Raw genomic sequence first — 13,827 nt, 5'->3', positions numbered from 1 at the left:
GTTGAAACACTGCCAACCAGAGGCATTTACACTGTTATACATTTTTCAAATTAGAGTGTTTTTCTTTTCCCTTATAAATTAATCATGCAACAAAAGTAATCTCATTCTTTAGGAACAATCAATGTACAGGTAAATCTTTAGGGAAATACAATAAAAGTGGCCTTTGGACCCGGAGTTATTAGATGGTCTCAATCTTTTATATTTTGAAGTATCTTTCATTTTCCGCCTCTTATGATTTCTTGCCATGCAATATTATTTTAAATTTAAATCATCCTGTGTTTTCTGCTGTGTGTGTGTATATACATATATACACGCACACACACACATTGTGTGCCAGGATGTGAGTCAGTAATGAAGAAAAGCCTGGAAGAAAAACAGATCTGTGCTGAGAAGGGAGAAAGAGAAGAGAGAATGAATAAACTGTGTTGTCATGTGATTTTTTAAAAAGACCCTTTTTAGTGGTTGTTATGAGTCACAGTTTAAACAATGTAGCCTGGGTGTGCATTCTTTTCTTTTCTTTTCTTTTTTAAAGCAGTGGCTATAAACATGGTGCCGTCATGTATCTTTTTCTAGGATTTGAGCTTTAACGAATGAAAAACCGTGTGTATAGAGGAGGGAAAAAAATGGAAAAGTGGTGTAATTAAGGTGATGGATTATTTCCTCTTACCCAATACTTTCTTTTTTCGATAAAAGAAACAAGAACAATAAAGAAGCCAGTAAAAATATATAAAGCCCATAATCAGAGTTCTGGGGTTGTTGACCAGGTGGTTATTTTTAGCAGCTCACCTTGGAGGCAAGAGTTTTTGTTTGTGTTAGAGGCTGTGGTCTCTGAGCAAAGCAGGGGCAGAGAGACGATCTGGTGCCCTACCTGCTAGAGACTCACGGAAATCCCAGCTGGGTGCACCTGTGGAAGGTGGTTGTCAGAGGGAAGGATTCAGAATGACTGTCCTATGCTAGTGGATGCTAAAAGGAACATCAATATTTCCTGTTTCGGCTGGGAATGTGGGGTTTATGACTCAGACCATTCCTAAGGTCCAGGGGCCCCGTTTCTTGGGTCTCCCTAGGGGCCTTTCTGCAGTTCTCCACAGTTCTCATCCAGACAAAACCAGGAGAAAGTGCACATCCACAGCTGTCCCTTGGGCATAGAGGGGAGCAGTATTAAGAGAGGCCCATTTTGGGGGTAATGCTGGCTGGCATTTGACTCTATTCCTTAGGCTTTAAGTTCTGTTTCTTTGGTGCCAACTGGCCAATCTCTGCATTTTGCACCTCCATCTCTCCTTTCCCATTCCCACCCTCACCCTCTATTGCCTGCCTCCCAAGGCTTTGTCCGCCAGGCTAAGGTCCCCCATCCCAGGGCCTGGCCTCACATTCCCTTTCTCCCTGGACTCCCTTCCTCCCACGCCTTCTTCTCCTAGAAGCACTTCTGAGATGCAGAGAGGGTTAAATGGTGCTTTTGCACATAACCATCTGATGAAAGGCAGAGAAGTGTTCCTAACCCCTGCCAGGGTTCCAGATAGGCAGCTGTAGTGTGTGAATCCTCCTCCTTGCCCCTACCCCCTTATGTCTCCAGCTGCCAGATTAAGGCTAGGTGTTGCTGAGCAAGAAAGCATGGAGATCAGATGTGTGAAGCGGGTAACTGCTTGGCGGCCATCCTTGCCCGGGGGGACACAGAGGTGTTCTTTGTGAGGTTCGCTGGAGCATGCTGCCTCTCCTGCTACAGAGGCCTGACACGTCCCCTCTCCATCAGTTTACCACTCATGTAAACAACTGCCGAGGCCAGCTTATCTATGGGTGGAAGAAAATGTTTTTCACCAACTTTTCTCTCCAAGAACACAGGGACAAGACTCAGTTTACAGAAAGTAGCGTAAGTGCCACCAAAGAGTGTGAAGCGTCCGAGACTTCAGCCAGTCAGAAATCTGAATTCGGAGGCACTTAAAAATGCCTCTAGATGTGGGAGCAATCCACATGGTTCCTGCCAACTTACTGAAAACATCCCGGCGCCTCCCGCCACACCATGCTCATGAGGCAGATGGAAAGAGTCGTTTCTCAGGGATGCCTTTGTGCTTGTGCGTCTTTCTTCCAAACACATCAGAGGGCGTGACCGCATTCTTCTACTATCTTCTGTAAACTTCTCTAGAGGAGCCAACCTTTTTCGTTTGTTCAATCTCACAAATTAAATAAACCTTTTATCTGAAGTGTTCCTTCACCAGCACTTCATTTTTAACCTGTACAGAAAGGACTGTGCAGACAGGCCAGTCCTAAAACAATTCTGACATGCAATGAGCCTTTTTTGAAAGAGAAAGAGAGAAGGCTTACCCTTGGTGTCTTTCAAAACACTTCTTTTGGAAACCTGGGTGACTCCCTCAGGTCCAGATGATATATCATAAATGCAGCTATAGTACATGCTTTCTCATTTCAGTGATTCAGTGAGAAACTGACCTGACTGAGACACGCCAATCCTCAGACAGGTTCAGACAGAAATAGGAGGCAGAAAGGAAGAGGACTGTTTCCTCTTCCCTCCCTACATGGTTAGAGCAAGGAATCTGCAAACTTGTTCTATAAAGGCCAGATAGTAAATATCTTGGGTTTTACAGGACATACTTTTATGTGGCATAAAAGCATCCATAAGCAATATGTAAACAAATGAGGGTGTCTGTGTTCCAGCAAAACTTGATTTACACAAACAGGCAGTGGGCTGGATTTGGCCCATAGGCCACAGTAAGCTGACCCCTGGGTTAGAGCACAGGCTGGGATTTTGTCCCCCTGGTTCCAGCCGTGACTCTGCCACTTGCTAGCAGTGTACAGTTCCTCAGAGGACCCCGGGCCATCTCTTGGGTTTCACTGAGTGCTGTTCTGCCCTTCTCCACAATTATCCTCCAAGTGAAACCAGGAGAAAATCACTTGTCCTCTCAAGCCCTCAGGTCTCCCTTTGGAGGGTCATGAGGAATAAACAAAATGATTCATGTGAAGCCCATAGACCAACGGTTAACACACAGGAAATGTCCACTCAGGGTGGCCGTTGTTACAGACACATTTCCCAATTGCATAGTAACCCTATCTGCAGGTAGGAATGACAGGAACACTACCTCATGTGTAATTGTTTTTCTTATTTTCTCCCATGCCTGGTTTCTCAAACTTTATTGTTTCTCAAAATTCAAATTCTTTGTGTTTGCATTGCTTTTCTCTAGGGGGCTCAGAATTTTTACAGATGGGAGCCTGTGCAACCTTGCAAATGCACTCGGAGTTCAGTTATTGACTATTTAAGTATCTGTTTCTCATTATCTCACACAATGGGAAAACTTTGTAGAGAATTTGGGGTGGGAATTAATGAAAAATATTTCAGGAACTGAAAGCGTTTTCCAGTTGTAAAAAGACATGTGAGTAAGTGGCAGAAATTAGATCAATCAAAGGGAAAATTCAGGTCAACAGATCAACCAACTCCAGGCAAGGTTGAATTCTCACCTATACTTTCACCCACCTAGCCCAGGCTCCTTTTTTGTCAAGCAATGGCTCGATCACTCCAGATGGCTGAAGGGGCAAGTGAAGCTAAAATTGCACAACTCAGCAATTCGGGCATCTGGTGCAGGTGACATCTGCCTAAAGTGGGCGCCTTTTTCTAATTTCCCATAGAGGTGCCATATGAGCTAGCAAAATCTCTAGCACTTTCTGAAAATAACTCTCCAGGGAAGTACCAGTAGGTCATCAACATTTTCCAGGAGTCTGAACATTGGTCCAAATATATTCCTCTATGCCATCCGTCCATTTATCCGTCCACCTATCCATTCATCCATCCATCTGGCATTCATTGGATTGCTGCTGTTGTCTGGGAAGGTGCTCTGGGTGTGGATTTAATCCCTATTGATTTATCATCTTCCTTTTCTCTAGTTGGCAAACCACAGCCTCATTAGCATACAGCTCTCTGAGGCTGGAACAGAGCCAGATTCTAAACCAGCACACTCCACTTGCCTTTAGAGTTGAGTCTTTTTAGCTGGTGAATGTTCTGAGAAACTTCTAGCCCCCGACTGCAAGTCAACCAAGAGTTGCTTGTAGGGGATCAGGAAGGGGTTGCTAGTGGTATCCTCTCTTTTCTAACATTAACGTTATTTCTAACCTCTTAACGTTAAAAGCATGAATTCACATAGTACTATTTCTCATTTCTCCAGACAAATGCCCAGAGAAAATGTTTAAGGAGCCAGTATAATGTCCCCCAAGTAGCTTTTGTCACTGAAGTTTTCTACATGTTGATAATTTCAGGGGAGAGAAGGATAAGTAGAGAAGGGGAAGAGGGTCTTACCTAAAGTGGAGTTTGTCTTTCAAGTAGAGCAGGATTCTGAGAGACTATGTCTGTGTCTCTGATTCTAAATACGTAATCCATGTACTAGGATTTCACCTTCCTCCAGCAGGTCCCCTTGATTCTCTCCATTGTGCCCTAACATTGTCTTTTATCATAAGAAACACTGTAAGAGAAGCATGAAGGCTTCATCCTTCTCCAGCCTGAGCACTTTAAGCCATAGGTGGTGTATTTTGTGTTGGAAACCAGCATTTTGGCTGAAGGGAAGCAGACTTTTGAACAAAGATGATTTAGTGATGGAGGGAATGTGGGTAGTTGTGACCATGTTCTGCTTGACAAAAATTTGTGCTCCCACCTTTGTGGTCTGGTCAGGTACTTCTTTGGAGGGAAAGCTAATCCCTAAGGATTTATCACCTCCCTTTTCTTGATGGGTGAGCTGCGGCCTCATTAGAGGATGGCCCTCACTGTGGAGCCACATGAAAATCAGAGACAAACCCCAGGACACCCTTTGGGGAGAGAAGGGATGTCTCTGAGGAACTCCGGGGGCATCCCTTAACACTTTGATGTTTCCTGTGCATTTCTGTGAGCTCATATAGAAAATCCAGCAGCAGGATGGTTGCCAGGCAGCAGATCCTCTTGGTGACCTGAATAATGAGTTGACACCAGTTCACTGTGACTTGCAAGCTGGCCATTTCAAGGAGCCATTTCCAGCACCTTGCTTTCTCTTCCTCTCTGATTCTATGCATAATTTCCACCATGGCCACAAATATGAGAGAGAGAGAGGCCTTTCTCAGCTATGGTAATGAAACTAGTAAAAGACAGAATTAGTTTGGGGACAAAGACAAAGAGGGTAGGCAATAAGGTGGGAGAAGATGAACATGTATAAAGGGACATTCAGGGGATCCTGGGATTCTGGGATCATTTCTACTCCAGGGGATGTGGATGTGGCTGTCAAGGTGTGTGCAGAGCAACACATCCTTGTCAAAGCTCTGCCAATGTTGTGGGACTTCTGGTCACCCAAGAGGTACCAATGAACCTGCACCCTAGCGGAAGGGGATTCGTACAGCAGGAGAAAGCAGTGATGAGGAGCTAAGAAGTTGAGCAGGCTTTGAAATATTTTCCAAGAAAAATATTCTCATTTTTCTATCACTTCTGAGAAGACATTAGAAGGTCTGACCCACCTCTCACCTATTCCCCAGATCAAAGAGAGGAGTTCTGATGTTCAGGCTGCAGGAATTAGAGAACACAGACTCAGAAATAGGAGTCTTAGCCCCAGTCCAGTGTGTGATTCACCAAGCATTTATTGAGTGCCTTCTTTGTATAAACCCTTAGGTATGGATGAGAGCAAGTTCCTCAGGATGAGAGTGAGTTCCTCTGCTTAAGGAGCTCTGAATCTCAGGGTGGGTAGTGGAAGGAGGCATGAAAATATAAATGAGCCCCATTTGCTTCTTGAGCAGAGGGGGACCACCGTCTGCTCACAGGGTAGGACCACCAATGCATGAAGGAGCCAGCAGCACTTCCCACCCATGGCTCCCCTGCTGGGGCACCCCATGAGTAGAGAGGATGCATCTTTCCGGCTTAATGCAAACAGCTAGGGAGGCACTTTTCATAGGAGAAGCATATATCATTTTTCAGAAGTAAAGATCATGTCTGGTTTTGGCAAGCTCAAAAGCTCCTCGTCCCTTTCTGGGCCAGATTCTCATCTGATGCAAATCTTCGGGAGAATCAAGTTGTAACACTGCTTTGCATCAAGTGGGACTCCAGCCAGTCTTTCCCCAGAGTTACCCTGGGCTTAAATCTACTACATCATCTCCATAGCAACCAGCAGCGGCCAGTGAACGTGGTTGCCTTCTAAATACTCTGCCAGCTTCTCTTCCCTGCTCTGTCTTTTCTGTCATTAAGAATGATTTCCCTCCCTCTCTCTCTCACTCACTCACTCTCGCTCTCACATACCCTCTGTCATTTTGTGCCCACATTTTTTTTGTTGCAACTTCCCTTCCAATCTGCTTTTAAAAATCCTCCATCCAATTAAAAAAATGAGGATGCATTAGTCATGACTTAACAGTTGTGATTGACCTGTCTAGGCAAGACCAGGCTAATTTCAATGGGCACAGAAGCCTTGCCAAGCCAAAGTGGAATTTACCTTCAAGTCTAGCCAGCCTAATTAATACATTGTTGCTGAGAATACTGGCCAGCCAGACCAAATATGGTGTTTCCACCACTCAGGAAATCTGCCTCACTGAATCCCGGAAGTCATGTCAGCATCATTTACTTGTATGTATTTGTGTATGTGTATGTGTGTGTGTGAGAGAGAGAAGGAGATGGAGGGAGAGAGAATTATAACACTTCCATATATTATAAAGTAATTGTGGTTAAACAGAAAGAAAAGAGATGCGTAATCCTACCGTTCTTGGTTGAATCCCATACTTACTATTTAACTAGCTGTATAACCACTTAATTTAACCTCTCTCCGCCTCTGTTTCCTCATCTGTAAAATGGGTCTGACAGTAGCTACCTCCCAAGGGGGTAAGTAGGAAATAATGCAATCATTGAGAAGTGCTTGGCAGGTGCTAAGGACTGAGTACCACCTTAGTCCCCCAGCCCCTTCCCTGTATGTCCCAAAGCATGTGTGTGTTTCTTTCTTTCTTTTTTAAAATTAGTCTTTTGATTAGTCTGCATGCTCTCAGCCTAGCAACACTCTTCTGTGTCTCTCCACCAGGGGGCACCCTCCTGCCAGGGACCGAGCCCACAGTGGACACGGTGCCCATGCAGCCCATCCCAGCCTACTGGTATTACGTAATGGCCGCCGGGGGCGCCGTGCTGGTGCTGGTCTCCGTCGCGCTGGCCCTGGTGCTCCACTACCACCGGTTCCGCTATGCGGCCAAGAAGACCGATCACTCCATCACCTACAAAACCTCCCACTACACCAACGGGGCCCCTCTGGCGGTGGAGCCCACCCTAACCATTAAGCTAGAGCAAGACCGTGGCTCACACTGCTGAGGGCCGAAGCAAGAACAGCACCCAAAACAAACGAGAAAGACTGCAAACACGTTGCCTCGATTTTGCACTTTTTTTCTCCTCGCCTAGTTTCTGTGTGAACTCTCAGACATCTCTCTCCCGGGTCCCCAACCCTGAGCACTCTTATCAATCCCAACCATCCTCCTTGGGTTCATTTTGGTTTTTGATTTTTCTTTTCCCTTTTTGTTGATTCCAAACCAACAAACCCAACTCTAATGCTGCATCTTGGACTATCCGAAGAGATCCACCCCCAAGCACTCCACAACTCAAGGCTCAGCTGGTTTTGTTCCAGAGACTGGTTCGCTTGTTTTTTCCCCTTGCCTTATCCCATACCTCCTCTCAGTGGGCAGTCTGCCAGGAGACGTGAGGGGAAGCCTGGATCTGTGTGTATGTACACAGTAGACATGTGTGTGTGTGAATAGCTCTCTGTGTGTGGGTGTGTGTGAGAGAGGCTGGTTCATTGTGTGTTTGGGCGAGGGGTGAGTGTTCATAGAGGGCCCCTTTAACTCTTGTGTTACTTCTCCTGGGGTACATTTTACAAGAAAATAATATACCGTACAAGTTTTGTTTACTTGGAGAAGAGATTGAAGCTTTTTGTTGCCTTATCTAGCTCTGGCTGGGTTTCTGTTGGCTGTCATTGTCATCTCCAGGTACCTAAAGAAATAGAGGCCACATGGGATGCAGTGTGGCCTCTCCCATCCCTATCCCCATCCCCAACCCACCTGACCCAAGAGAACGTTCCCCTAGCACACTCAGACAAGACCCCCTTGTCTTCCGGTGTCTTTGAAATGTCAAGAAAACAGCCATTGGGTGTCTGCGGAACCACCTCTCCAGCCCTGAAGCAAATCTGTCTCATGTTGCCTTATAAAAGAGAAGCTCATAATGAATGTTTAGTTTTATCAGTTACGTCCAATCTTGGAATAAGTCATAGAAAATAACAAGTCTGGGACTGATGTAGGAAAAACAGTAGTCTGTTTAAGTAGAGAGGAGGAGGAGTTGGACAAGAGAAGGGAGGAGAGGGAAGAACTGAAATGTCTCCTCACCCAGGGTGGTTATTGGGCCCAACTTGGGATTGGGTTGAGTATGAAGGTTAAAAACCATATACTTTGGTATTATATTGGTCATTGTAATCGCAGTTGTAAAATATGGGGGAAAAGGGATCATTTGCTTTCCTTTCACGGTGTTAATGTGTGCCTGAATCTATAGCCGCTAAAATGTAAGGCTGTCCACCTGACTTATTTAAATATTATCAGAGAATAGAAAGTAATCATTTTTTAAGTGTACCAATGTGCTGCCCCTTAAAACATTCATGGCATCTGGCAAATAGGCCCTTGTAGGCTGGCCTGGCATATTCAGATGTTGCTGCATCATCACAGAGAAGGTCTAATGAAGATGAAACCATTGCTGCTCATGTGTCTTCTCTAAGCAACAAGGGGAGTGGGATGTAAGAGAGAAGTTGCTAATGATACTGTACAAAGGACAGATTAAATAATGAAGTCAATTTCATTGATAGAAAATGCAAATTTTAAGATTCTCAGTGTACGAGGGCTCAGCCTCGGGAGCATTTATTTTTCACTTTCCTGCTAAAAATCCACTGGGGAGGTATAAAATTCACTCCAAAGAAGTTTGCCTGGGCCAAAAGCCTCCAGGTTCCTTCTGAAAACAAAATACTAATGATTTTTTTTTTTTTTTTTGGCTGCTTGGGAGAGACTTTCAGCATTCTTTCACGATATCCAGATATGTCCCTTCAGCACACACACTCAACTTTCTCATCTGGTTCGTTTCATCCTCCCGAAAGAACGATGCTCTCCCACTCTTATTCTATTTCAAAGAGCTACTCTGTCTCAACCACAGCAGCCCTGCCAAGAAAAGACAAGATGAAAGGCTAGAGCATGTGCTACCTTGAGATTTCAAGAAGTGTCCTACCTCAGCTGAAGATGGAGAAAGAAACGGGGAGTGGAGAGGGGATCAGCCCAGGGTACCATGTGATGGCTAATATGCCACTCATTAAGGGCTTTTATCTCGGCTGCCCACATCCAGTCATGCATTTGGGGCCAGGCATGCCTGCAAAATGATTGACATTCCTGTAGGCACCCCATAGAAGTGTGGCGTCGAGAAATTATATCTGGAAAATACAGCCAGTGTAGTGACCAGCTGAGTTACCATATACCCTGATGATTCCCCTTCTGTAATAGAAGATGACAACAACTATGTGAACTTTCTGTATCTTTATCTGATGCCCCAGTGGCATCATCTTTATGTACATGCCTTAGTTGAGAATATGAGACTGCTCTAATCTTTGTGAATCCCTTCACACTTCAGCTGAGGATGTCACCTTCTCTGTCTCTCCCTACCCCGCAACCTCTGCCTTTGCTCTGTCTACCCCAGCAATTTTCATAGTGTTATCCAACTATGCTAAAAGGTCAGGTCTTCTGTAAAATGCCATGCTTCACAGCTTTAAAAAGCAAAATTCTGTATTTCGTGGAGGGAGGGAAGGGTCACTCTCTTCTAAGAAAAATAGACTGGACAGGCGAATGCATGCATGCATGTGTTTAGAGTTGCTTCTCGGAAGACAAAGAGATGATAGCAACTATTAAAATATGAATGAATGAATGAGTGAATGAGTTGAAGGCCTAGCTCGGGCTGATAAAGCTTTTGCCTTAGTAGAGGTTTTATGTCAACACCTTCAGGAGGGAAGCCCTTATTTCTGGGCTGAACTCCCCTTCCTTGATATCATGCTAGCAATTGCCATCACTTAGTTCCTGGCGAAGGCAGAAAAAGAAAACAAAAAATCAGCATTGTCGTTGACAAAACTGGATGTTGAAGATAAAGTAAAATTGTCTTTTCCCTTGTCCCACATTTTTGAGATTAAAGCCAGAATTGAATAGGAAATACAGTACTATTTCTGAAGTTGATAGCCTATCTTTAAGAAGACCCTGTCTTTAAAATGAAACTAGCAGGCAAACACCTAAATAATTGAAAATTACCAAAGAACAACAACGAAACAAGAAAACCTAAAGATTTTTACTTCCTATTCTTATTCTCCTCTCCTTATTACTGTGACACCCCTTGCGTTGCTCAGTTGCCTGTGTGTCAAAATAACTTGTGGACGTTGGAAATTATTTGAAAATGTATTGTGTGGAATGTAATAAAATGATGATATTTTTATACAAACATGTGAGGTTTTTTTTCCCTTTGCCTGTGAGAACAAAGTTGAAATGTAGGCTTTGAGCAAACCGATGCTTCCAAAGTTTACACATCACCTTCTGAGCTACAGGGCATTTCTGTGGGAGGTAGGTGGGTTTTCTCCTTGAGGCTGAATGCCAACTTTTCCTTCTTTTTATTTTTATTACTGCTTGTTAGGATTTTTATCCAATTTGTGCAGCTGAGACAACTTTTATGATTGGTGTGGGATTTTGCAAAAGTTGCTAAGTGCTAAATTGCTAAATGAGATTCCACAAAATTTCTCTTGATGACAAATCCCGGGAGATTAGATTCTACTTTCAAAGGGCTCCGGGGGAGTGGTACCAGCTAAGCTGAATCCTGTACTCAGCTCTGCAGAGACAGATCACTTCCTTTGAAGAAGCAGCAGTGACATCTTACCCCTCACCTACCCAATTATTACTTCCACAGGGACCTGAATCTCCCATTTACGAGCGCTTTCCCAGACAAAATGGGAACTTGTAGCATGTTCAGGGCTGAAAGATATTCTAGACTTCATTTTTGAACAGGTAATGATGATAATTAGATGATGACTGTGGACATGGAACTATAAGAGTAGAACATTTTATGAAAGGAACAACTATAAAACTTTGAGGAGAGGCACTTGGGGAAACTTACTCAAAAGGCCGGGTCTTTCTTGATGAGTATTTTTCTTTGGTCCTCCTCTTTGGATGGTGGCCTAGTTATATAAAATATTTCTATCAGAAGGGGACTGGGTTGGGTGGGGTGGGGGAAAAGCTAGGAAAGACAACCTCCCAACAGTTCATGGTTTCTAGATAGTGGTCAAGAAGAGGTCACAGTAATCTTATTTGCAGATAGGATTTCCCACCAATCCCATTCATGGGATTTATCAGAGGCCTTCTGACAACCTGGGAGCCCTCCTCAGGGGTCCGAGAACCATCCTTAAAGGTCCTGAGAAAGTGTACATGTTCAGAAGATCCTATTTCTGCCAGAGTCCTGCTTTTCTTCCTATCCAAACCTAGATCCAGGAAGGAGTGCTTTTTACAGCTGTAAAACCTGTCCAAGTGCTGCCAAAAGGAGACAGGCTTCCGGTTTTTAGATCTTACTGGAAGTTGTTAGTACAGATGGTTCAGTATAGATGTCACTATCTGTCCTTTGCAGGAGAATAAAGTAGAATGTCTGTGATCAGAGCATTTTTTGTTTCCCCAGTGACAAGCTCAATTACCCCTTTTGTCTAAATAACATTTGGCTTTCCTTAAAGCCATTTGTTCCCATTAGTAAAGAATGAAATAAAAACATCTCAAAAGTGTTTATTCAAACAAAGACCCAGGCTCAGTCAACATTTCCTTGAGCTGACCTGGGACCAAACTGGCCGGACTGAACTAAATTAGCCATCACTTATGATTTGTTGGCATTACTGTTTTTGGGGCCACGTTTGGGAATTTTCCCACCTTGGTTCTAGTCCCAAGACTTATTTTAAGGGTACTTACTTCCCCTAAAAGGGCAAGGACTGTTAGGACTCCGATCTTAGATGTTAAACAGGGCGCTGTTACCACCAAACACTCCTCAGTGTGGCATTTCATGTGTAGCCCAAGCATAAATGTTCAGAAATTGTGTTTCCATGGATCATAAATACCAGATGTCAAGGCCTAGGCCGGTCTGTTTCTGCTCCTACCTGGTTCTTTGTGATGGTTTCAGTGTGTGTTCTCTCTTCACCCACTGCCCTGCTAGCTCAGATAACCGAAGCCCAGCCAAGCTGAGGTGGCACAGTGTTTATTTTCCTCACCCCTCTTCACGGCCTCTGCAGTTGATCTGAAACAAACGTGTGGCCTTTCTGTAATCTCTGATGAAAAGAGCTACATCCTGAAGTTTTGACTTGCCTGCATTGTGGGCTACACATCTGAGCCGAACTGTAGATCTGTAGGTGAAGGCTTGTTTTTTCTCTCTAATTGTACAGATCACTGGGGCTCTCACAGCTGTAATTTGCCTTTCATCCACTTTAGTGACAGCCCAAAGAAAACACAAAACAAATCCAACCAGAGAAAAAGGGGGGGGGGGCGAGGGGAACACCAGCTGATGATCTTATAGTCAGCAGGGAAAAGAACTGCCTTATACAAATAAATTAGTAGCTAGGAATAGTGTAGGATTTAATTAAGCCTGACACAGATCAGGTGCACCACAGTATGTATAGAGGTCAGATACAATCAGAAACCCACACCCTTAGGGGTCTTCAGGCCACAAGCCTGGGCCAGAGTATGTTTGCCCTGACTGCTTGGAGGTGTTCCGTTTGGATCCAAACCTAAACACTGAAGAGAGACAAGATTTGGGAAATCGCCAAGAGCAAAACCTTATTTAGCATGGTATGGAACAGTGGAGAATCTAGGTGCTTCAGCACAACCAAGCTGAAGACATTCTTGCCCCAGTCCCAGTGGATAAGAGACCTAGAATCATCTCCTCTCTACTGGGTAAAACAGTTGTTCTTGGCCTTTTCTGCCACTGACCCCTGAGAGCCCCAAAAAGCTAAAGTCCCGTGGGCATTGGACCAAGAAATAGGAAGACCATTTGAACCATCAACAACAGAGGTGCTGGAGGGAGGACTCAGTGTTATGTGGGAAAACCTCTTTTCTCGGAGTTTCATTGCTTGAGAGTGTATTGATACTGATGATACAGGGAGGCTGCTGGCGGGGGACTTCATAGTAACTGGCTGGGTTTCTTTAACTCACAAGTTAAACATGCTCAAAAAGTACAATAATACAGAAAAAGCAAAAGTCGATTTCATTGCTGACCAATCCCAGTCGCCTCCCCAGAGGTAACTGTGAGGGATGGTTTGAGGAGTTTGTTTCCAAGCCTTGTTTTATACCTTTACAAACATGTATGTTCATGTTGAGTTACGTGGTTTGGTTAAGCTGGGGTTTAGTTTGGTTTCATTTGGTTTTGTGTAAATGGTAGCACAGTGTTTGCTTACTATATTGGACGACTTGCTGCTTTTCATTTGACATCTTGAGGGTAATTCAGTACATACCAATGCATCTACCCCATCCTTTATATCTGCAGCATAGCATTCCATGTTGTGTTGATATGCCAGAGTGTGTTAACTGCTCCCCTGTTGATGAGTGTTCAGATTGTGTCTAGTTTTTTTTACTATTATAAACAATACTGCAATGAACATCCTTGAAACTGCTTCTTTGGGCACATGTTTTACAAAGGATAGAATTTCTGGGTCAAACACATCCCTGTTTTCATTTTAGTAGGTGCTATAAATGTCTGAGGTTTGCCATTTAAAATGAACCTGTCCCTGCCTGAGAGCATGGCAGAAACTAGTGGACTTCCTGGCT

The 13,827-nt window shown here is 44.1% G+C and overlaps 1 protein-coding gene across 6 annotated transcripts in view; it reads left to right on the top strand.

Moving 5' to 3' along the window:
- Positions 1 to 13,827, top strand: part of NRP2 (neuropilin 2) — a 115,484-nt gene that overhangs the window by 86,939 nt on the left and 14,718 nt on the right. For 2 of the 6 annotated variants that reach the window (XM_032754817.2, XM_032754816.2), the window contains exon 16: positions 7,011 to 7,338. The exons of the other annotated variants lie outside the window; for them this stretch is intronic. In XM_032754817.2, the coding sequence (XP_032610708.1) occupies positions 7,011 to 7,291 (281 nt within the window). In that variant the 3' untranslated portion in view covers positions 7,292 to 7,338. Of the gene's footprint in view, positions 1 to 7,010; positions 7,339 to 13,827 lie in introns of those variants that run through there. 6 annotated transcript variants of the gene reach the window in all.

Source organism: Hylobates moloch, unplaced genomic scaffold (assembly GCF_009828535.3).
Source record: "Hylobates moloch isolate HMO894 unplaced genomic scaffold, HMol_V3 SCAFFOLD_1, whole genome shotgun sequence".
Classification (NCBI taxonomy): domain Eukaryota; kingdom Metazoa; phylum Chordata; class Mammalia; order Primates; family Hylobatidae; genus Hylobates; species Hylobates moloch.
The sequence above is the reverse complement of the archived record's forward strand: the minus strand, read 5'-3'. Positions and strand labels throughout refer to the sequence as shown.